Here is a 26749-nt window from a genome sequence, read left to right on the forward strand (position 1 = left end):
GCCCAGCGTCCCGTAGCGTTTAGTAATTCATTGGATTTAGATGGTGTAGTATATTGAGTTTCCTAATTTAAATGTTCACGCTTGCGCGGTATGAATATTCTCTAGCTGACATGCTCTCTTCTGTCAAGTTTTGTACTAGTGAAATGTAATAGTTTTATATTAATTAATATAAAATATATTGGTGTGTTTCTCAGAAGTGATTTGTGTATTAATTAATTGCCATCCTCCTGAGGCACCCGGATATATAACAGATGGTCTTTAAATGTTTAAGTTTCTTAGCTCGTTAAAGCTTTATTGATTGATATTTAAAATAGATTTAAAGCTGAAGTATTTTAAGTTTTAATATATGTGCTTTTAGATATAATGATGTTTAACAGGTTGAAGATTATTCAGATTATGAGTAAGGCTGCCAGAGCTCAACGAGTGTGCGGTGTACTGACGACGGAACTAATTTGTTCCGATATTGTCCTTTGAGTCGTCGGCACCCCGAACCCTAATCAGAAATAAGTACACAGCATAAAGGAGTGTACAAGTTTTTAATGGGTTGGCAAGTCAGACCGTGTTTCATTGTTAGAGAGTTCTTTGTGGCATTAAGTACCTCATTAGTGCTTTTTTATGTGCCACAAACTTCAAATTAAATAAATCTGTCTCCTAATATTTTCCACAACAATTAAGGGAAAATTTTAATACTATTAAACTTAACTAATGTGGAAATAAATCCTAACTACATTCAAAGTTCAATTTTTTAAACATCATGATTCAACTCATTCATTTTTAGGGTTCCGTAGTCAACTAGGAACCCTTATAGTTTCGCCATGTCCGTCCGTCCGTCCGTCCGTCCGTCCGTCCGTCCGCGGATAATCTCAGTAACCGTTAGCACTAGAAAGCTGAAATTTGGTACCAATATGTATATCAATCACGCCAACAAAGTGCAAAAAAAAATGTTTTATTAGGGTACCCCCCCTACATGTAAAGTGGGGGCTGATATTTTTTTTCATTCCAACCCCAACGTGTGATATATTGTTGGATAGGTATTTAAAAATGAATAAGGGTTTACTAAGATCGTTTTTTGATCATATTTATATTTTCGGAAATAATCGCTACTAAAGGAAAAAAAAGTGCGTCCCCCCCCTCTAACTTTTGAACCATATATTTAAAAAATATGAAAAAAATCACAAAAGTAGAACTTTATAAAGACTTTCTAGGAAAATTGTTTTGAACTTGATAGGTTCAGTAGTTTTTGAGAAAAATACGGAAAACTACGGAACCCTACACTGAGCGTGGTCCGACACGCTCTTGGCCGGTTTTTTTTAATTTCCATTCTTCAGACATCAATGAATATTAAAAAGAGGTACCAAAACAAAAACTCTAAAATAAAAATTCATTCAAATTCAATCATTCATTCACTCTTTCTTTCTTTCATTCATTCTGCCTCCTAGTACTTGCAATAAAGTAACTATTACTTATCAACTAGCCTTTTCACGCGGCTTCGCTCATGTAGCAAAAGTAATCCCCCCCTTCCCCCAATTATTTCACCCCCTTAGGATTAGAATTTTAAAAAATCCTTTCTTAGTGCTCCTCTACACCTTATAAGGAACCCACGTGCCAAATTTGGAATCTCTAGGACCAGCGGTTTCGGCTGTGCGTTGATATGTCAGTCAGTCAGTTAGTTTCCTCTTTTATTTATTTAGATTACCATGCTTGTTTATATTTTTTGTGCCACTTCCGCATAATACCATTATGGTCGACCAACCAGTTGTTAAGTAGGCGATATTGACACAGCAACATAACTGACCCAAAAACTCGGAAGTAAAAAAACACTATCACTCGATACGGAACCAAGATTACTTAATATTATTACATAGCCTCTATAAAAACGAGGAAAAAACAACCGTGAGTTAAACGTCTTAGAGTGTATATTGACGTAACTTAAGATGGATGGTGTTATGTAATATGAACTTTGCACGAGAGATTTTAAGGTTATATTTTGTTTGTTGGGTAATTGTGCATTAAGATGACCTTTGGGTCCGTTTAGGTTAAATGCATTGTGTTAATATGTAGTGTCCTCATTGTACTTTGAAGTATATATTTACATACAGTGTAATTTATGAATGTTAATATTTTCTATTATATTACAAAGATACAAGGGTTCTCTGCCTACTGGTATGAGTAGATATTGTAGATACTTAAAATAGAATAATTTAAACATCAGGTAATTATAAGAAAATCCCAGATTGTTATTTCAGTAATTCCCGAAAAGTTTGTACATTTGGATGACGTCTCCGATTTTGATAAAAATTGGTAGGCTGATAGAGTCCATGATGCTGAGCAAGATCCACTAGGTTTCCCATAATGTCCCAGGTAGTTTGTATGAAACTTTCCTTTTTTGTTACCGAAAATGTATAGAAATCTACTAACAAAAAAAACCTAGAGGATCTTGCTCAGCATCATGGACTCTATCAGCCTACCAATTTTTATCAAAATCAGAGACGTGATCCAAATGTACAAACTTTTCGGGAATTGCTCATTTTTAAATAAAGTAAACGAATTGACCGTGACGTCACTCAACTCGATTGCATTATTAATTCCATATTAGCAAATGGTTCAAATTCGTTTTGACAGTTATTAAAAAGAAGCTGATTTGACTAGAAACAAGTAGCATATTTGTATAAGAAAAACTTTGTCGTCTAAATACATATAAATAGTAGACATAATTCATAGTTATGTATACAATATACATATGTTTTTATATAATACAGATGCGTAACTAAGGAAGAAATCATTAAAACAATAAATATTTCTGTTATTCCGTGAATAACGTTTTTCTTACATGACCTTTGGTCATCATTTCACTGATCAGCAAATATTCAGTTTTTGTTATGTGGATTTCCGCAAAATAAATTCTAATTCCTTCGATTGAGGAAGGAATAAATAATAAGAAATATTTGTAACAGTCTTACATAAATCGTCATCACAAAAAGATATATAAATCTTATGATTATATTTGAATGAATGAAATCATTTATTTTAAACATAATACATTCATTAAATTAAAATATATAAATAAATAAGTTTTATATGATATTCTTACACAGATTGACTGAGTCCCATGGAAAGCTCAAGAAGGCTTGTGTTGTGGGTATTCGGACAATGATAATATATAATATATATAAATACTTATATTATTATATATAGAAAGCATCCATGACTCGGTAGTAAATATCCGTGCTCATCACACAAATAAATGTCCTTACCGGGATTCGAACCTAGGACCGCGGCTTAGCAGGCAGCGTCACTAAGCGCTAGGTCAGACCGGTAATCAAACTTGTTCTATGTATTTTAGGCGATGATGTGCACCTATTGTAAATAAATAGATACACAATTTTTTTGTCACATAATATAATTCTGTAAGTGATAAAATACTATGTCAAAAAAAATTTTTTTTGGCAAAAAAAACTACCTAAATCCATACTAATATTATAAATAGGAAAGTGTATGTCTCTTTGTTTGTCCGTCTTTCACGGCAAAACGACGAATTGACGTGGAGATTGTTGAAGGAATGGAGAGTGACATAGGCTACTTTTTGTCTCTTTCTAACCCGAGCGAAGCCGCAGGCAAAAGCTAGTATTTTATACACGAACATCAGTTATCACAAATACCTAAACGTTTTACAAGTCATTTAGAACAGTTGTTTGTCAAACTTGTGTAACTATTACGACACGCGTGATGTTGGATAATAGGTCGTGGGTTCGATTCCGGACAATAACAAATATTGGTTACGTAACACATTGGTTGGCTTGATAAACGCTTCTTGTTGTAGACGGTTAGTTATGGCATTATGTGGGCCCTTTCCACACTATCAATTGGTCCATCACATTCTTATTCTAATTTATACTAAAAATTGCGGTGTTGGTACGGTAGGTACCTATGAATCAAATCTGAAAATGTAAAAAGAGATATTTTTGGCCAAACAAAAGACAAATTTCAGAGACAAAAGACAGACTTTTCCTATTTGTTTTAGAATATCATTCAATAGGAATTCACTGTCACATTGTAACGTTGGAAATTTCAATTTTAGAATATCTATACCTATCCTTCTCGTATGTGTGAAGTAGGCTAGAAAACATTGAAGAAATATCACTGAATTTGACAATTTTGTTTATTATTATAATGTTGTTTGAAATTTTGTTTCTAAATATTAATAAAAAACGATTATTGTTTTGATTTCAGCACCAAATCTTAAAGATTCTAGAAAACCAAAAAAAACCTTCTATTTTCAATATAAAATTTACCAAAACAAAACAATATAGCTTCCTAAACATTGACTCACCTCAGGAAACGAACACAGCTGATGCATCTGAACTGCCTTGAACCTCTGCGAAGGCTTCGAGGGCATTGCCAGCTCTCTTTGTATCTCGTTTTTATTTGCGTTTACTACGAAAAAATGACGTGAAATTTTTAAATGAGCTGGTTTTTTGTGCATTATGAAATAGTTGATGTTTCTATATCTTCCGTTTTTAGTCGAATATAGGTTTTGTTAATATTAATAAGTGTTAATATAAGTGAAACTGAAATGCGATTATTTTACTTATATTTTTGTACTATGTGTTTCTTTACTACTTTACCTCGCTATGTATTGTTTTTTTTTTTTTAAATAGTAGTACCAGCTGTTTATACGAATTAATAATGCGATTTCGATGATTTATATGACTTAAATTTATGAGCTTAGTGTTTAATTTCTAAGACGCTGCTACGTACTGTTTTATTTATTTGATTTTTGAAAATAGTACTAAACTTGATTAAAATCGCGGCCTAATTAAAGCTATAAAATGAATCTATATTAAATACCTCTAAATACATCAAACAATTACCTACTACGAATACGACGCGCATCGTAAAACTAACGCTTTTCTTTGAAGAAAACATCCATATTGTACATCGATATAATTATTGTGTATATTAATGTTCGAATCAGCCCGTCAGTAGACTAGTCATGGTGCAACCCTAAATGATTCATTATTGATAAATTGATAAAAGATCGAAATCTAACCGAACGACCATGAACCGTCACGATGTGGTCTGTCAGGGTTTCCAGGGCATTGTCAATATCAATGCATTTATTTGATTTAAATCTTTTATTGCATTGAAATGTCATGAATCACGTTTTCTTTTTCTACATTTTTTTTTTATTTGAAGTATCAAAATGTATGTTTTATGTAAAATTCCTAAAAGTGTAAATTATTCGCTAAAAATGTAAATTATTGGCATCTTGGGGACACAGAGGGATTTGCGATAAGAGTAACCGCTTCATTTGAAGATTTCAAGGTCACGCACACTACACATTTAATACAATTCACTTTTAGTAGTAGTAGCAGTAAAACACTTTATTGTACCAGAAAATAATACAACATACAAGAAAAAGAGCTTATCACTAGTACAATGGCGAACTTATCCCTTTAAGGGATCTCTTCCAGTTAACCTTTGAGCACTTTTAAGTACATATGCTAAAAAATAAACTGCCTATAAGGATTTTTAAAGTTCTAATTTAATGTTTTCCAGTTTAAAAAGTACAGCCTGATGGACTGATACAAATGTATATTTCATAATCATAATATTATATTTTTTACGCACTAGTGCGAGAAGTGGTTCATTTTTGTCAGGTCGAAACTTTGGAAGGCAATCTGTACTGAAAAAATAAATGCAGTACGACACACGTGCGAAAAGGAAATTCGTAACTCAAGTCGATTTAAAACACTCCCTTCGGTAGTGTTTTAATTTGTCGCCTTCTTTAATCTATCGCACTTCCTTTGTTACGCATTTGTATCGTAATTTACTATTATATAGCTTGTGTTATAACCTCTGTTATAAAAGTTACTGCTCATTCAAGAATCAATTCCACACAATAAACATAAATATGTAATACACAAAGGTCAAACTTTCAAACACAGAAAACAGATTATCAAAAAAAACTCGAACAATGTGCAATAATTTCTAGACGTGGGACCGAACGGCGTCGGGTGAAACCATAGTTTCACTGTCACACAAAACAGTGTGAATTTAACACACCCTATTATAAAAACGTCATAAGTCTTCACTGTGTTTATGGCACTTATGACCTTATAAAGCACACTTCTTCTTAATAAAAATGTCCTAAGTCTGCGTATATGTCACTTACGACTTTATAAGACACATGTCTTCTGAATAAAATGCCATAAGTCAACACTATATATATGGCACTTACTACAATATAATGCTCAACTTGTCTTAATAAAATGGCGTAACTAGAGATAATGTATATGTCACTTACGACAACATACAGCGTATCTCTTCTTAATAAAATGGCGTAACTGGAGATACTTTATATGGCACTTACGACGTGTAAAAGAAAGAAAATATAGAAACGAAAGTGGATTTTGAAGTTAATATAAATACTATTGTTTGTTATTGCATAATTAATTGAGATATAATCATTATTTGGATAATTAGGTGTCATCTGTCCGTGAGCGGGATCGTGTGATTAAAATCAGGTGAGATTATAAAGGTTTTGCTTTTTATTTTAATTGAAAATAAATATAACTGTCAGTGAGAATGAAATTAAATGAGATTTAAATTAGATAAGATAGAAGTTATTCTTAGTTCAATGAAAGTGTTAAAACATAACAACACCTAACCGAAAGCACACCTCGGATACTGGCGATTAAATATATGAAAGAGGCGCGTTCCTAGCACACAGTCTAAGCTCGTGTAGGTGAACGCGTACTATGCTTGTATGAGTGACATATGACAGGTCGACTGTTCGCGTTTTTGACAGACAGTAACTGTGAGGTAACCGAGAGGGGGTGGGCGGCACTTTCAGCGGGGAGCGGGAGTGGCCATACTGTATGATAATACTCTTTTTTATACTGTGCCGAAAGTAGCTTGATAATATAGTGGATAAGATTTTACGTATGTATAAGTAGAAATATAAAACTATTATTTATTTTTAATATGTTGCGTTGTAGTAGTAGTAGTAGAACACTTTATTGTACCAGAAAATAATACAACACACAACAAAAAGAGCTTATTACCAGTATAAAGGCGAACTTATCCCTTTAAGGGATCTCTTCCAGTTAACCTTTGGGCAATTGAAGGAGAATTGGAGATGGTAAGCATACAGTACAAACGGCGCAGAAAACGGATTCTAGGTAATAATAGATTTTGTAACACCCATTCACTGCACAAAGTACAATCTTTCTCGTATTTTTTTGGGAGATGTATTTAGGCCGACTTGACATTGGGTACTGCGAGGGCCGATACAATCATGCAAGTGAGGCGAGCCGTCACACTTGACATTGCTGCCGCTGTACTCGGCTGTTCGTTTTTTTTTTAGTATGAATAGGTAGACGTTTGACCACGATCACACCTGATGGTAAGTGATGATGCGGTCTACGGTGGAGCACGCTTACCTATGAGATACCTATTTACTCTTGCTTTAAAGAGACCTGGATTGTACTCATGTGGAAACACAGACTCAGTTCGTAGTTCATACTCACTATCTAGGTGTTATTAATCTAAGACGTCGTGATTATTTTGATCTCTAAGCAAATGCAAGACTCCAAGTTTACTATGAACTACGAATGTAGTCCGCAATTTTTTAGTCTATCTTAATTTAAAAAATGATAAAAAAACCTAAAATATATGGTCTTACCATGATTTATTCATTCATCCCCACAATTTTAAATTAAGCTAAACTTTCAATGTCTACAACTTCACATACAAGTGTAGGTACATATACATCGTTTATAGCGTAAAAAAAGTACCTATAATAGGGAACTTGACTGTAGTTAAAATAAAATATTTTATACCATGCACGAAATAAAGCATCAGATAATTATAAGGAAAACATGGACAGAAGTTATTTTTAAATGCAATTTCTATTTAATAAGTCAGGTAGAAATATATAAAGTAACTGAGTTGACCGTGACGTCCCTCAATTCGATTTCATATAAATTCCATATTAGCAAGTAGTTCAAATTTGTTTTGACAGTGCTTAAAAAGAAGCTGATTTGACTAGGAGGCAAGTAGCCTATACAAGTACGGTAATTATAGTAACTACCTAATTGTAACTTCAATTTCGTAAGTAGATAATTTTTTGTGTTAAAAAACCACTTCCACTGAACATAAACGAAATCGATAGCTTTTTTCAATTAAAAATCACAGTCGATAGAACACGTTTCTTTCTTACTAACGAAATTCGTAAATACAGGCTGATTCGTGAAATGTGAGCAAAACTTAACCTACAAATACATTTTTCCCCTCACGAGCTCGGAAACACGAGTTTTGTCCTTTAATACCAGCGGGTAAAAACGCATTTTATCCACTAGTGGGTAAAGTAATTTGAACTTGAATAAAGTCAAATTAACTGCTTTAAAATTGATAAAAGTAGGTGAATCTAGTAATAAAGATGATTTACCACCTGTGGAACTACTGGAAGCAGTGATAAACGCATTTTTTGCGTTGTAGTTTCCTCGCTGTAGTGAGGGGAAAAGTTTTGTGTTACACTCGGGTGCAAATGTATTTTACTTCTCGTGTGTTAAAAAACTCGCAAGTTCAGGATTCTATTCTCGAACCACTCGCTTCGCTCGTAGTTCAACTATAGAATCCTTTCACTTGCTCGTTTTTCAATTCCACACTCGGCGTTAAAATACAACTTTGCCCCCTTGTATAACAAATAACTATTAAGTAATCATTTTCCAAATGGTACAATAAAAAGCAAAAACATTACAACAAGAACCAATTTTAGATTATTAAGCTTATATGTATTACGTTGTTGTACTTAACACAGCAAAAGGGAATGTACAAGTTTCTAATGGGGTGGCAATGCGCATGTGACACTGTTTGAGTTGCAGGCGTCCATAGGTTACGGTGACCGCTTTACATCAGGCGGGCCGTATGCTTGTTTGCCACCGACGTAGTATTAAAAAAAAAAAGGGTAACCAGGGGCGTAGCCGAATGGCAGTTCTGTGACGCGAAACGAAATTGAAACGCCGCAGAAATGTCGCGCCAATACGCAAGAGCGATAGAGATAGATAGCTACGAAAGATATATTATCGTGAGCGTTTCGTGAGCGTTTTGTGCATTCGGCTACGCACACAAGTAATCATGAATATCGTAATTTTTATTATATTTTTTAGACAAAAATGTAGCATGAAACATTATATTTTATTTTACTAACTGCGTAAGGCTGAGACTGCTCAAGGTTGTACCGAAGAGGTCGCTCTCTAGCGATAAGACCGCCTGTTGTCTAACATAGTTAATTCAAGTTTTGTGCTTATTTTTAATGTCATCCTGTTATATTGGTGAGAAATAAAGAATATTTGTATTGTATTGTATTGTCTCCTGAAACACAAAGTTTGAAGTGTCTGTCTGTCTGTGGCAACGTAACTCCCGAACGGACGAACCGATATAGATGTATTTTTTTTTTATTTCATGAAAATCGGCTTACTATGTCGCGGTCGGGGGTTTTTTCAAAATTTAAATGTTGTGGTTAGGTTATTTTACTAAATGCATAAGTCTGACAATGATCAAGTCTCCTGAACCATCCTGTATAGTTTATACAAAGTAAATACCACTTAAAAACCATACAATCTCATAAAAAACAGGAAGATACCACCTGTCAACATTACCAATATAAAAGTTAGTTTATATTTAACGTAATTTATTTTCAACTTTACACACTTTTTACAAAGTTTATGTTACATTGTTACAATATTCGGAAATTTAACTCGTTTCGCGAGAAATTGCAACGCATTTTAAGCGATATTGTTATGTTATTAGAGGTGTGAATTGATTGAAGGAATATTTAAATTGCGTGAGAGTATGTTGCGTGTATTCAAATAAAGGACATTCGGTTTTCCAACAAAATGGCGGCCGATTCTCATTGGAAGTTCTTTTTTTAGGTTTTGATAGTATTTCGATAGTCACTTTGATTGTAACAAGAAAATTACATACGGTAAGCTAATGTTAGCGGCGCTGTCACTGTCAAAAGTGACGTTTCTCCATACAAAAACGTCACTTTTGACACTGACACAATCCATTTCATAATGTATCTAGAGGACTTCCGGTACGGGCGCCATCTTACCGGTATCGTGTCGTGAATAATTTCTCCTTCTTTTGCTCATTAATGTTGTTTAAAGTGTAATACCGATAGCTTATTATGCAGTAAACTAATGTTATAGTGAGAAGCTGATGAAGAATTAATATCGAAACGCATTTAGCCCCTTCTTGTTGTCAACGGCCGATAGTCCACGTGCCCTTATAAAATCTAGGTATCAATTTACAAGTGCCAACTACCGTACACTGTCGTACTTACCGTACCAAAATCTAAAACACCTTGACACTGGCAAAATAGTCCCACCAATGGACTGAGGTTATTTAATTTTAAAAATCTAATCTAATCTAATGTATCTAGAACTTAAATTTAGAATTAAGCCGATAGAGATTGTTCTTGGATTTGTATGTTTTCTTTGACATGAAATTAATAAACTGAAATGTCGTACGTATGCTAAAAATATTTGACCAATGAATCTTGAGACGGAGTCTGCTGTGACCGGGTGGCTTACCTACTGTAAGATAGCCTTAAGTTTGATTATGACCTTAGTCACCACTGTCACCAGAGTATTTGTTTATTTATTTTACCAGGCCCCGTAGCCGAATGGCATTTCTCCGACGCCAAACGAAAGCGATACGCCGCTGGCTCTGTCGCGCCAATACGCAAGCGTGATAGAGATAGATATCTACTAGCGCTTCGTTTCGTGAGCGTTTCGTGAGCGTTTGTGCCATTCGGCTAGCCACCCAGTTTTATAATGTTTATCATGTCTATTTCAGTTGAAAGATACATAAAATTTTTACGACTTTAAAATATGTACATTAAATTAAACGTTAAAATTGACAATTATGATTATGATTATGATCAATTTTAACGTTTAATTTTTAACGCTAACAAAATATCCGATCGATATCGTATACATCTAATATTTGACATACTTTATACGAATAGGGCCGTTAATATGTTTGCCAACACCAAAATAAGGCCAAGACATTACACATACCTACAGACACGGTTCATTGCATTCCTTAACAGCACATGTGCGTGCAACGAACAATTATAGTAATGTAATGAAGATTATATGACAACTGTCACTGCTTGCGTGTCAATAACATAATACATCAAATAAATACTATACAGATGCCGTGAGTTCAAGTCTCACTCAAGGCAGATTTTCCACTTTAAATTTATTCCAAGAGGTATTCCCAATGAACTATAGTATGGGGTTCTTCGAAAAATGTATGTTTCTAACTTAAGTTTTAATTTAAGTTAGGACCCCCCCCCCCCCTCCTACATGTAAAGTGGGGACAGATTTTTTTTTTTCATTCCAACCCCAACGTGTGATATATTGTTGGATAGGTATTTAAAAATGAATACGAGTTTACTAAAATCATTTTTTGATAATATTAATATTTTCGGAAATAATCGCTCCTAAAGGAAAAAAAAGTGAGTCCCCCCCTCTAACTTTTGAACCATATTATGTTTAAAAAATATGAAAAAAATCACAAAAGTAGAACTTTATAAAGACTTTCTAGGAAAATTGTTTTCAACTTGATAGGTTCAGTAGTTTTTGAGAAAAATACAGAAAACTACGGAACCCTACACTGAGCGTGGCCCGACACGCTCTTGGCCGGTTTTTAATACTATTACCTCATATAGCTATGACACGCATTGTTCTTATGACCCACACTAAATCCACCCCGTGCCATATCCGCTTTCTACTTGCACAACCAAAATGGCGGCCAAGATGGCGTCTGACGTAACCGTCGTAACGATTGAGATCGTTTTTGTTCCGATTCTGGGCCGGCGTTTGCTCTCGTTTCCGGAAATCTGATGTACACTAGATAGAATAGATAGATAGATAGAATACCTACTCTTTATTGGCACACCTGGGCCATTTTTTTTTTTTTTCAAAGTTGTCCACCCCACTTTTTTTTGGATTTGGAATTTTTTACGTGTTTTCCACCAAGAATCGCGAGCTCTTTCAATCCTAATAGGATAAAAAAAGTGTCCCAAGGTTTTTTCCCACTCCGTTACCATTTATTCATACATTTTGTATGGCGGTCACGGAATGGAAGGTTCGAAAAAATTTCGACTTTCCACTAAGGATCGAAAGAGCTCTCGATTCTGACTATGAATCGCGTAAAAAATACCCATGTTACAAAAAAAGTGGGGTGGACAACTTTGAAAAAAAAAAGCCCACCTCAGCAAAAGATACAGAAAAAATATATAGTGACTAGTTTGGTCTATGAAAAAAAATGAAAAAAAAAATGAAAAAAGTTTATTATATAAATTAACAATTACAGAAAATCGCGACCCTGTGTCCTGAGCTAGGAAACCCTGTGTTACAGGACGCAGTTTCATCGCACTAGTGCCTTAACCTATATTATAAAACTATACAATTCGTAGAGCGAGTTGCATAAGGAAGTACAAAGAGCTTACAAATAACATTTTTTATTTTTTGTGTAACGTAATATATTTAAATTCAAATAATTTGGTATCAACACTGAGCTGCGATGTTTTTTAATGTGTTCTTTTGCTAAATAAATACAAATAATGTAAATATGGTCTCATCGGTAGGTCAGCGCTGGAAGTCACCAGCGACACTCAGAGATGAGACCATTTCGTGGCACTTCATTCCTTTCTGTTTGTGTTCAATGAGTGATTAGTATTTTCTGTATTTACAAGTAAACGATATTCTATTATAATATTGTAATGTTCTCAAATAACATGTTATCATAAGGAAGAAACATGTTCGTATAGCTCCGAATGTGCAAAGCTAAGTGCAAGGCAACTTATGTACACCTATGTTGGACAAATAAATGATTCTGTATTCTGTATTCTGTAAGGTTTAATCGTCATAATTTCGAAGATCGACCTATTTTGACCTACTCTGGTCAGGTTGTCAAAATCACTTCCAAATTAGCATAGTAACTCTAGCTACTTAAGTACATCTCTATATTTAATTCGATGTTCCGGTTAAGACTGAGTTCACTTTTTTCTAAAAGGTGTGAAGGCCGTATCGGCCCGGAAATAAGGCGGGAAGTAGTTCATTGAGCAGCTCAGCCGTGTGTTGCATAACAACACTTCTATTTATTGAAATAAACGTAAAATTGCGATTCAATATGGTATCTATCAGCTGCCAAAGGTTTTAGTTGAAGAAATACATAATCGATGCAATCAGACGTTACTTTGCGGAAATCTATGTTTTTTCAAAATTTGAAGATTACTTTGTTAATTCGCGTATTAGAAAAGTAATCTTCTAGATTTTGAATTAGGTAATTCATACCTTAGTCAGATCACATTTTTGACGAAAAAAATACAAAAAGAGGGTCAAATATTAGTAATATTACGCACAGTATTTTGGATAAGGTTTAATAAATTCAGTCAGTTATTTTAAATGATTAATATTTTTTTCAGTAAAAATCTTACGAAGATACTTATATCAATTTAATTTTAATTAGCGCTTTTGTAAATCAGAAGTGACCTTGGTGCAATGTGACGTAAAACAGTAGAGGGCCCATTTTTTTTCAAAGTTGTCCACCCCACTCTTTTTAATTTGGAATTTTTATGTGTTTTTCACTTAGAATCGCGAGCTCTTTCAGTCCTAATAGGAGAAAAAATATAATAATTAACTTAAGTATATATACATAAATAACTTATTCATAAATTTTATATGGCGGTAACGGAATGGATGGTTCGAAAAAATATATGGAAATCTTGGGACATTTTTTTTCTCCTATCAGGATCGAAAGAGCTCTCGATTTTGAGTATGAATCGCGTAAAAAATACCCATGTTACAAAAAAGTGGGGTGGACAACTTTGAAAAAAATGGCCCAGAGATGAAATTAGGGTCCCTCTTTTTGGTAATTTTATAATGTTTTACATAAGTAGATACTCCATCTTATCCATACTAATACGTATTTACTAATACATGTAACGTACGTTTAATTTTATTGTAATTTTTGTTTGTATCGTATTTTATAATATTATGTATTAAGTGTGTGAAGCGAAAGTGCAGATTTGTCAGGATCGTAGTAAATGGAAATTTGTGATCTCTGCCTACCCCTCTGGGAAACCGGTGTGATTGTATGTATGTATTATGTTGTCCAATGTTCAATTAGGTAATTATTTTAAGTAGGTATTATAAATGGGAAAACGTGTGGGTCTGTTTGTTTGTCCGTCTTTCACGGCAAAACGGAGCGACGAATCGACCTGATTTTTTTAAGTGAAGGTAGTCGAAAAGATGGAGAGTGACATAGGCTACTTTTTGTTTCTTTCTAACTCCCTAAAACGGGGGGGGGAAGTCTGTATATGGAGCATTTCACAATTTTCTAATGTAACGCGAGCAAAGCCGCAGACAAAAACTAGCAAGTTATACACGTATATGTAAGATGGAGTAGTTATGTATTACATTTTGAAATGCTAGACACAAGCGATGCATCTCTCACGTGTAACATACATATGACAAGCAATTTTTGACACTACACTTAGTGTTTCACGAAATGCATGTTCACTAAAATTGGAAAGCGTGTTGCCTGAATCACTTCAAAACTATAAAGTCTTAACCGACATTCATCTTCATACAATCTTAGTACTCTTCTCTGTTGTTTATGTGGGATGTGTGTGGTAGAAAGGACGTAAATGCCGTTCAGGTGCATACAAACTTGTGACGTTTTTGTCAAAGAAAGAAGCTGCACTTTTACCTATTGTGTGGAAATGGTAAGGCGTGAACTCTCAGTTCGTATTGTGTGTTTTTGAATACTTGGTGTTATGTAACTTTTTTGTTGCGAACAGCTGCTGTCCTTTTTGGAAAAAGTTTTAAGCGTTCTTAACCTTTAAGTTAGGATGACCTTTCCTTAGTTTTTAACCTTTAGTTTAACCTAAAAATTTAACCTTTTATGGTCGGTCAAAAATCATCTGTGAGTAATTATTTAGCACCTCTACAGAGCCTAAAAATACGTTTATGAAATAATTGCAAAAAAGATGAAAAGAAATCCGTCAGAGTCAGCATAACACAGACAAGTCTCTTTTTTTCTACTCCCGAACTGTTATTCGTCATTTACAGCGTCGTGCATAGATCTTTAAAACCCTACATAAAAGTCTATTCCCCAAAGCCAGCGTCCGTCGGCTTCCCGCACATGCGCGCAGTAACGAAAAAATTGAAAACGCATTGTTTGGCTCTGTAACCATGGCAACGCAGCGTGGCGACCCATGCCACTCGTCTTTTTTGACTTCCTTTAAACGCCTGTTGCATAAAATACTATTACTCTAGATTAGAATATAAAAATCCATACTAATATTATAAATGGGAAAGTGTGTGTGTCTGTTTGTTTGTCCGTCTTTGACGGCAAAACGGAGCGACGAATTGACGTGATTTTTTAAGTGGAGATAGTTGAAGGGATGGAGAATGATATAGGCTACTTTTTGTTTCTTCCTGATCGCCCCACTTCCCTAAAATGGGGTGTGAAAGTTTGTATGGAGAATTCCGCAATTTTCGAATTTATCGCGAGCGAAGCTGCAACAGCTAAGTAGTTACCCCATAAGTCATACATGAACATTTCTTTTTTTTTTTTTTTGCCACTTTTATGAAGTGTGATATTGTTGAAAAAAATATGCTATTTCTATTCAGAATTACTAGCTTTTTCAATCCTAGTAGTTAAAAAAATTGTCCCATGCGATTTTTTCTTATTTTGTTACCATTTTCCGTACATGTTGTATGGGGTAACAAAATAGGAAAGTGACAAAAATGTATGGAAATTCTGGGACACTTTTTGTCTCCCAATGAGATTGAAAGTACTCGTGATTCTGAGTGCAATTGACCTAAAATTCCCTAAAACAATAAAAAAAATTTTATTGGCAAAAAAAAAAGAAATGCTCACATTACTTGAATACCGATTGAAAATATTACATAAAAGATCTTACGCCGCCATTACACTCTTTCGCTGAGATTAATGATTTTAAAATGACATTGGAAACTTAATGACACGATGACACGACAGTGAAAACGAAATGATGTCCGATTCAGAAGCGATTTAGATCACTATTGTTGAAGGAATAATAGAAGAACATATTCCATTATATTTCCTCCCACGTACGCTCCGGCTGTGGAATGAGCTGTCGAGGTATTCCCGATGAACTACAGTAAGGGGTCCTTCAAAAAAGGAGTGTACAAGTTTCTAATGGGTCGGCAACTCACGCGTGACATCCCTTGAGTTGCGGGCGTCCGTTACGGTGACCGCTTTCCATCAGGCGGGCCGTATACCTGTTTGCCACCGACGTGTAAAAAAAATATTCGAATAAGCGCCCTTAATGGGAGTCTATTAAAAAAAAGTACTTCGAGAGTTCCGTAGCCATTTTTTACAACACGTCGCGTCGGTGGCAACAGGTACATACGGTCTGCCTTTTACCCCGACGCAAAAACGACGGTATGTGTGTGTGTGTGTGTGTCTGTCTGTCTGTTTGTCTGTCTGTCTGTGTGTGTGACACACCCACAGCTCCCGAACGGATGAATCGATTTAGATTTCGTTTTTTTTGTCTGAAAGCTGAGTTAATCGGGAGTGTTCTTAGCCATGTTTCATGAAAATCGGTCTACTATGTCGCGGTGGGGTTTCTTTCAAAATTTTAATTTTGTGGTTTATATTATACCAGGGGCGGCTCACTTCGCGATTCTATCGCCGCACTACAAGTACATGCCGGCGGCCGCGAGTTCGCGGCCCATTCAGTGGTGACTACCTTCACGCGGCGCAATAGAATTCAATGTCGGCTGCTCACGTGCGGTCCGTTTGTTAATGTAGGTGAGAATTTAGAATGGCGGCATTTTGTGAACATCAAAGGAGTGAGCCTTCTGTACTTGTACTATTATATATTCTGTGATTATACTATGTACGTCGATGGCAAATATACATACGGTCCGCCTGATGGAAAGCGGTCACCGTAACCTATGGCCACCTGCAACTCAAGGAGTGTTACATGCGCGTTGCCAACCCATTAGAAACTTGTACACAATGTACACTCCCTTTTGCTGTGCTAAGTACATAGTTGTGTTACTGCCGGTGAGTAAGGCTGCCAGAGCTCAACGAGGGTGCGTTGCGCTGGTGACGGAAGGACATACGGAACTAATTTGTTCCGTCTATTGTCCTTTGAGTCGTCGGCAACCCGAACCCTCCTTGGAACTTGTAGACTCCTTTTTGCTGTGTACTTAACACAGCAAAAGGGAGTGTACAAGTTTCTAAGGGTTGGCAACGCGCATGTGACACTCCTTGAGTTGCAGGCGTCCATAGGTGACGGTGACCGTTTTCCATCAGGCGGACCGTATGCTTGTTTTCCACCGACGTAGTATAAAAAAATACGCATATAATAGGCTAGTTTCCTACTAGTCAAATCAGCTTCTTTTTAAGAACTGTCAAAACGAGTTGCTAATATGGAATTACTAGGAAACACTGAGGAGTGACGTCACGGTCAATTCATTTACTTTATATCTTTCTCTGTGACTTATTAAATAGAAATTATGTTTAAACGAAACCACTGTTCACATTTTTCTACTAATTATGTGGTGCTTTATTTCGTGTACTGCATAATAGTTATTTGTTATACAAGGGGGCAAAGTTGTATTTTAACGCCGAGTGTGGAATTGAAAAACGAGCAAGTGAAAGGATTCTATAGTTGAACCACGAGCGAAGCGAGTGGTTTGAGAATAGAATCCTGAACTTGCGAGTTTTTTAACACACGAGAAGTAAAATACATTTGCACCCGAGTGTAACACAAAACTTTTCCCCTCACTATAGCGAGGAAACTACAACGCAAAAAATGCGTTTATCACTGCTTCCACTAGTTCCACAGGTGGTAAATCATCTTTATTACTAGATTCACCTACTTTTATCAATTTAAAAGTGGCACTGAAACTTCAGTAGTTTCATGTGCTCTGCCTACCCCTCCATGGGATACAGGCGTGATTGTATGTATGTATGTATGTAAAAGCAGTTAATTTGACTTTATTCAAGGTCAAATTACTTTACCCACTAGTGGATAAAATGCGTTTTTACCCGCTGGTATTAAAGGACAAAACACGTGTTTCCGAGCTAGTGAGGGGAAATAGTTATTTGTTATACAAGGGGGCAAAGTTGTATTTTAACGCCGAGTGTGGAATTGAAAAACGAGCAAGTGAAAGGATTCTATAGTTGAACCACGAGCGAAGCGAGTGGTTTGAGAATAGAATCCTGAACTTGCGAGTTTTTTAACACACGAGAAGTAAAATACATTTGCACCCGAGTGTAACACAAAACTTTTCCCCTCACTATAGCGAGGAAACTACAACGCAAAAAATGCGTTTATCACTGCTTCCACTAGTTCCACAGGTGGTAAATCATCTTTATTACTAGATTCACCTACTTTTATCAATTTAAAAGCAGTTAATTTGACTTTATTCAAGGTCAAATTACTTTACCCACTAGTGGATAAAATGCGTTTTTACCCGCTGGTATTAAAGGACAAAACACGTGTTTCCGAGCTAGTGAGGGGAAAAACATTTTATTTTAAGTATAGGAAACTAGCTTATTATAACCATTATCCAAGATTTGCAACTCCCTGATTTGCCGTTATATTCACACATATTGCACATGTCTCGTAATATGCATATTACGTATAAATAACAACTTTCAGAGGTTATAAGTTCAAAACGGTCGCGTAGTCACGTAACCGTATATAATTTCCTAGTAACTATTAACAGGCTTTGCTAGGTTTGGTTGCTTAATCTGGACGGTGACTATACCACTGCAGTCATAAATAGTTATTTGTTTTACAAGGGGGCAAAGTTGTTGTTTAACCGCACGTGTCAAAATTGATACCCGAGCAAGCGACAGATTCCAATATTGAACCGCGAGCGTAGCGAGTGGTTTAGAATTTGGAATCTTGAGCGTTGCGAGGGTTTTAAAGGCACGTAGGTTAAACAAATTTTGTCATAAATCATGAAACTAAATCATAATTCTACTTCTACTAAAACATGGGTTAGGTTAGGTTTGAACTGTGATACCAATATGGACCCCTTTGCTTTGTCTAGGCCGGCATCATTCTGTCTAATGGTTGTAGAACTTGTCTTGTTATCAATTTGTCTTATTATGTTATAGACAAATGATAAATGCTTAGTTAACATATTGATATTGATATGTTTGTTTAAATATACAATGTTTTCTGTTACATAATAGTGATTGTATTATTGATATGGCTTTAGAATCGGTCCAATATAAGTTTGCAACGATTTTGACAGAACAGAACGGGACCGGTCAATGTGTACATTTCTATAGAAGTGTCGTGATAACGAAGGTCATCAGAGTTTACTGCTAAGTAACGATGATATTTAGTCAAAGTTGTATTATAGTCCAATACAACTTTGACTAAGTATAATCAGTAATTTGAAAACCAACTCCAGGCCCCGTAGCCGAATGGCATTTCTCCGACGCGAAACGAAAACGAAACGCCGCGAAAGGTAGTCTGGCTCCGTCGTGCCAATACGCAAGAGCGATAGAGATAGATATCTACGAGCGTTTCTTTTCGTGAGCGTTTGTGTCATTCGGCTACGGACCTTGGTACTTTTATATGCCTACAATAGTTATTTGTTATACAAGGGGGCAAAGTTGTATTTTAACGCCGAGTGTGGAATTGAAAAACGAGCAAGTGAAAGGATGCTATAGTTGAACCACGAGCGAAGCGATCGAGTGGTTCGAGAATAGAATCCTGAACTTGCGAGTTTTTTAACACACGAGAAGTAAAATACATTTGCACCCGAGTGTAACACAAAACTTTTCCCCTCACTATAGCGAGGAAACTGCAACGCAAAAAATGCGTTTATCCCTGCTTCCAGTAGTTCCACAGGTGGTAAATCATCTTTATTACTAGATTTACCTATTTTATTAATTTTAAAGCAGTTAATTTCACTTTATTCAAGGTCAAATTACTTTACTCACTAGTAGATAAAATGCGTTTTTACCCGCTGGTATTGTAGGACAAAACACGTGTTTCCGAGCTAGTGAGGGGAAAATATCTTTCCTATTCTTGACGCTCCGTCACAAGTCAGTGATAGTAACACCACTCACCTCTCTCCGCGAAAGCATCTCCACTGTTGTCTTCCTGCAGAGCTAACTCGTTCTCTCCCACGTCGTTCAAACTGTCCCGAAACACAACGTTGTCATTAAACGCTGGCCCGGCGTGCGAGTTCGTATGAACAGCGTTCACATCACTATACGGAAAGACTACTCTCGGACTGCGCGCCTTCCAGCCAGTGTTGTAAAAATTACGAACGGCAGGCGCAAAAGGCGCGTAAGGCACTGTAGGCTCGAAGTTAGGCGCGTATCTTCCAAATCTTCCTTGGTATAAAGGATATTGGAATGGATGCAATCGAGGCTCGTAAAAACGCTCGTTTCCCGACAATTCAGCTTTGTCAGGTGAAGTGAAATCGTAATCGCTAGCGTCGTCAAATTTGATTTTCGAATTCACTTTTTCTACTGTCAAGTCTATCTCGCCCCGTCCAACTGGCTGGTAATTTTCATGGTCGTCTAAGAATAAAACTCTAGAGCGTTTAGGTTTGTATTTAGGGATGAAGATAGGGCTATAAGGGTTCCGTACTAGACTTAGTGCGCGGCTCGATTCGCCCGCGACCACAGACGTAGCCAGTATAAGAATGACTTTCCATTTTTCGCTCAACATATTGAAACGGTCACTGCACTTATAGTTTCACTTTCATTTTACGATTAACACTATTTCAATGAACTATCCTTAGTTCTCCTTGTTAATACATGTTTTTGTGTACATGTATTTGTTTATAATCTGGTTTTCATTGTATATTTTGAGGCGAGCGAGCGTGCGGCGCCGGTGGGTGGTGATCGCGGACTGGTCTGTCTGTTCGTTCCCCGCTGTCTCCGTAACTGGTTACATAAAAGTGTGTGACGCGATGGGTTTATGTAATTTGTAAACGGAGTCTTATTTGGATAAGGTTTTATTATTTGACAGCAAAATTTAGAAAACTGGGAAAATTGTACTCCTTGTAATTGGAAATGTGCATGTTTGAGTGTATTCAAATTAACACATATCGCACATTTATACCACTTATTTTATTTTCGAAACAATTTATGTTGTAATTTGATTTTAAATAACGATTAATTGCATTTTAAACAATTCTAAAAAAACTGGTTGAGTGTTTTAATCGGTTTAGCCAAAGTTTCATTAGATTGAGAAAAATATATTTAGTAAAGCCATAAAAAATCGTTTGTAGAGCGTGTCAAACATTAATGCTATGGCAGCCATTGGAGAATTTGACTGCATAAAATTGATGTGTAGGTTTTATAACCGGCAATCTTTTTTTGCATTAACTTTGACTGGCTATGTAAAAAGTTATTAATAAATTTATTTTTAACAAGCAGAAACGTCTGCTAACGATTCTAAACATTTTTATATTAAAGGAAAAAATGGAAAAATGGAAAAAATGGAAAGAATGGAAAAATGGAAAGATTTGCGATGTCCGGCGTGGCTTCCGTAGCTCAATTGGTTAAGAGCCTTGCACGGATTGCAAATGATGCGGGTTCAAGTCCCGCCGGAAGCGTAAATTTTTCCATTTTTTCCTTTAATATAAAAGTTATTAATACTTCAAAAATTGTATTTAGTTTAATTATAACCTAACCAAAAAATTAAAATTTTGAAAAAACTCCCGACTGCGACATAGTAGACCGATTTTCATGAAACATGGCTAAGAACACTCCTGACTAACAGCTTTCAGACAAAAAAACTAAATCTAAGTCTGTTCATCCGTTCGGGAGCTACTATTCCACAGACAGACATACACACACACACACACACACAGACAGACAAACAGACAGACAGACAGACAGACAGACACGTCAAACTTATAACACTCCGTCGTTTTTGCGTCGGGGGTGAAAAATAAAAAACATAACGGTGATATCACAAATTGGCCGTTACAGGCGAAATTACACTATAATTCCTTATCAGTAACCTAATGATTAATAAAAATTTAAGAAAATGTAGGGTAAGTAACTCTTTAATTACTGTTTTGCGTTATGTATTAAGTCCTCCATTAAATTAGTATTTATTTTATTGTGCAGTAAAGTTTAAAAAATAAGTTTTGCGCAATAAATTTGAAACAAAGGTATATTCAAGAAAGACATCCAGATATTTGCCACTCATTCTTACCTATAGTCGCATCTCACACTTACAGGTGTTAATTCAGCTCTAAGGTTTAAAAACCTCGTAGGGTGCATTGGGGTAATTTTGAAGCACAAAAATGATCGGGTAATTTCGAAAGGGGAATCTTGATATGATGGAAATAGTGGTGATTTTTATGTGACTTTCGAAATTAGACGCCTTTCGAAATTACCCCAATGCACCCTCTAGAACTCACAGATACACTAGTTAAGTAAATAATATCAATACATTGGCGTGTTATATTTGCGTGTCGCTCTGTCTGCAATTAGCTACGTATATAGCTTCGGTGAAAATTCATTACGTAACTATAATGATTTAATGATATGACCGTCTTCCAATGTTCGCTTTCCGTGAAAATGCGGGTTTACCAGCTGTTCGACTTCCGAAAAGCGAATAACCTTCACCCATAAATCATCATCATCCTCCTTGCGTTATCCCGGCATTTGCCACGGCTCATGGGAGCCTGGGGTCCGCTCTGACGACTAATCCCAAGATTTGGCGTAGGTTTTAGGAAAGCGACTGCCCTCTGACCTTCCAACCCGAAGGGTAACTAGACCTTATTGGAATTAGTCCGGTTTCCTCACGATGTTTTCCTTCACCAAAAAGCGACTGGCAAATATCAAATGACATTTCGCACATAAGTTCCGAAAAACTCATTGGTGCGAGCCAGGGTTCGAACCCGCGACCTCCGGAATGGAAGTCGCTGGCTAAAAACACTCCCGACTAACTCAGCTTTCAAACAAAAAAATAATAATCTAAATCGGTTCATCAGTTCGGGAGCTATGATGCCACAGACATACACACACAGACAGACAGACAAACAGACAGACATACAGACAAACAGACACGTCAAACTTATAACATCCGGTCGTTTTTGCGTCGGGGATTAAAAATGACAATAATGACATAGCTGATATCATTTAATTCTTGGTAGTGACCAAAACGCCATCTGTGAACGAAATCATGAAAAAAGATTCATCGAAGCATCAAAGACAACTCGTAGACCTGACGCTCTCATACCTTTCACTTGATGCGTGTAGTTCTCCACAACACCCCAAGATGGCGCTTAGCTATCGAATAAAGTACATATTTTTTTACGAAACGTCCTCGGTGGCAAACAGACGTGTAGTCCGCCTGATAGAAAACGGTCACGTCGCCTGCAACTCACATGTAATTAATAATAACAGTACATACACATTCAAACACGGTGTAAAAATTGTTCTTTAATAAATAAACTGCAACTGTATGTTGGCGACACATTAGAAACTTGTACACTCCTTTTTTGAAGAACCCCAATACTGTAGTTCATCGGGAATACCACGGCAGGGAGCTTATTCCACAGCCGGAGCGTCTGCGGGAGGAAATTCCTCTAAAACCGAACAGTGCGCGACAATTTAGATTGAATAAATTAATAAATATTACACAGATTGACTGAGTCCCACGGTAAGCTCAAGAAGGCTTGTGTTGTGGGTACTCAAGACAACGATATATATAATATACAAATACTTATATACATAGAAGACATCCATGACTCAGGAACAAATATCTGTGCTCATCACACAAATAAATGCCCTTACCGGGATTCGAACCCGGGACCGCGGCTTAGCAGGCAGGGTCACTACCCGCTAGGCCAGACCGGTCGTCAAATAAATGAAATGGGTGAATATCGTTAATCCATATAATACTAATATTATAAATGGAAAGTGTGTGTGTCTGTTTGTTTGTCCGTCTTTCACAGCAAAACGGAGCGACGTATAGACGTGATTTTTTAAGTGGCGATAGTTGAAGGGATGGAGAGTGACATAGGCTACTTTTTGTCTCTTTCTAACGCGTGCGAAGCCGCGGGCAGAAGCTAGTAAGATTATAAATGTTTCTAACGCCGTATTACGTCGATGGCGCCGTCTGTATCCAAAGCCGTGAAAAAAACAACTTTCGAAGTTAATTTATGCATAAACAAACATTTCACGTTTTGATTTATTATGAACGTGTTTGTAATAAATAAATACGTTAACCAAGATTTTAAGACGATACAGAAGCGGTCAATTCTCCATACAAACGCTCTCGACTATTTCCTCCCTAGTTTTTGAAGATAGAGCAATGATTTTTTCAACACAGATTATTATTATTTTTATCTGTGTTGGACCGTTTTGGTTTTTTTGATATTCTTATTTTTAAAGACGCTAGAGCCCATCAAATATTTCTAAAAACGGCCTTATTGAATATGGCGCAAAAAAAGGTGTGGTATTCAAAATTGGTAACAAATAGCCAAAAAAACTAAAAGGTCAGACACAGATTATTTCATTGTTATTCAGATTTTCAAATTTCGTTACAATTCATTAAGTTTTGAAAGATGAAACAGTCGAGAGCGAAACCTCGATTAAAAAAAAATTCTCAATATCTTTTAACGGAGTTGTTCTGAATGGTCAATTTCTTTTTCGATAATTCTAACTAATAACCTTAGTATATTAAGGGGGGGTTTCCGTTTTAGCATTTTCGCTCCTGTAGCGTCTTAACGAGCGCTTTAACGGTGACAGACGGTTTGATGCAACCGGCCCTTAGTGTACCGCTAAAAGGAACCTGTTTCAACCGACCCACGACTTTAATTAATTAAATAAAAACATCATCGTAATGAATGTAACTTAATCGCCTTCAATTAAATGAGAAAATAGGCCGAAAGGTTTTTGAGTACTTTATCATACGGGCCATTTTTTTTTTTCAAACTTGTCCACCCCTTTTTTTTGGATTTGGGAATTTTTATGTGGTTTCCACTCAGAATCGCTAGCTCTTTCAATCCTAATAGGTGAAAAAAAGTGTCCCAAGGTTTTTTTCCATTTCCGTTACAATTTTTTCATACATTTTGTTTGGCGGTAACGGAATGGAAGGTTTGAAAAATGTATGGAAATCTTAGGACATTTTTTTTTCTCCTATCAGGATCGAAAGACTTCGATCTCGATCGAGAAATCGCGTAAAAAAATAGGTACAAAAAAGTGGGGTGGACAACTTTTTTTTTTTATTATTACAAATGGGTTTACGCTGAAAAAAATGTCCCATACTCTGCTACTATAAATTTTAATTACAAACTTGTAAGTAGGGTAAACTCGCCTCATTCGGTGACACGCCTAATTCGGTAAAACAACCAAAAATCGCCTTTCGGAATAGTGGTTCGAAGCTTGTATCACCGAAAGGCGTGTCACCGAATGAGGCGAGTTTACCCTACTAATACAGCCAAAGAAATAAAAAAATAAGCGCGTTACAAAACACGGAGAAACTAAAAAGCCAAAAATAATAAACCTTTCAATTCAGATTTCTTATCGTATTGCAATAAGCTAAACATCCAAATTATAAACAAATCAATTATTTTTGTAGTCGGTACCAGACCTGTTCGTCGCCTTGCTATTGCCTGTTTGCCCCACCCAACCATACACAGGCTGGTACCGACTCCAAAAATAATTGATTTGTTTATAATTTGGATGTTTAGCTTATTGCAATACGATAAGAAATCTGAATTGAAAGGTTTATTATTTTTGGCTTTTTAGTTTCTCCGTGTTTTGTAACGCGCTTATTTTTGAAGGCGGTTTTATTTTTTGTTAAAAAGTTTATTTATTTGTTGATTTTTAGTGGTTCCTAGTGATATTATATGTATCAGTCCGAATACATGTACAGTAGTGAAAGAATTATCCTTTAACTCCTAACCATTGAGGAGTTGACCTTCCATCATCAGCTCAGTTGATTTTTAGTGGTTCCTAGTGATATTATATGTATCAGTCCGAATACATGTACAGTAGTGAAAGAATTATCCTTAAACTCCTAACCATTGAGGAGTTGACCTTCCATCATCAGCTCAGCCACATAAAATTATTACCATCAGACGTAAATACTGGTGTACCTTTGAAAAATAGACTAAAAACATTACATGTGCCTATAACATTTGAAGAGTTCCCTCGATTTCTCCAGGATCCCATCATCAGACCCTGACTTGGTGCCAATGGGACCATCTCGGGGTTATACCGGTTCGATCAAAAAAAAAATTTTGAAAATCGGTCCACGATTCTCGGAGATATCGAGTAACATACATACAAAAAAATAATAAAAAAAAAAAACATTCAGTCGAATTGAGAACCTCCTCCTTTTTTGAAGTCGGTTAAAAAACCGGCCAAGAGCGTGTCGGGCCACGCTCAGTGTAGGGTTCCGTAGTTTTCCGTATTTTTCTCAAAAACTACTGAACCTATCAAGTTCAAAATAATTTTCCTAGAAAGTCTTTATAAAGTTCTACTTTTGTGATTTTTTTCATATTTTTTAAACATATGGTTCAAAAGTTAGAGGGGGGGGACGCACTTTTTTTTCCTTTAGGAGCGATTATTTCCGAAAATATTGATATTATCAAAAAACGATCTTCGTAAACCCTTATTCATTTTTAAATACCTATCCAACAATATATCACACGTTGGG

At 36.0% G+C, this 26749-nt stretch overlaps 1 protein-coding gene across 2 annotated transcripts in view; it reads right to left on the reverse strand.

Moving 5' to 3' along the window:
• Positions 1 to 20952, reverse strand: part of LOC125238877 (transmembrane protease serine 7) — a 76648-nt gene extending 55696 nt beyond the window's left edge. For both annotated transcript variants that reach the window (XM_048146351.1, XM_048146350.1), the window contains exon 1: positions 20179 to 20952. In XM_048146351.1, coding sequence (XP_048002308.1) covers positions 20179 to 20788 — 610 coding nt within the window. In that variant the 5' untranslated portion in view covers positions 20789 to 20952. The remainder of the gene's footprint in view (positions 1 to 20178) is intronic.
• Between the last annotated feature and the right edge of the window lie 5797 nt (positions 20953 to 26749).

This window comes from Leguminivora glycinivorella, chromosome 24 (assembly GCF_023078275.1).
Source record: "Leguminivora glycinivorella isolate SPB_JAAS2020 chromosome 24, LegGlyc_1.1, whole genome shotgun sequence".
NCBI classification, from domain to species: Eukaryota; Metazoa; Arthropoda; class Insecta; order Lepidoptera; family Tortricidae; genus Leguminivora; species Leguminivora glycinivorella.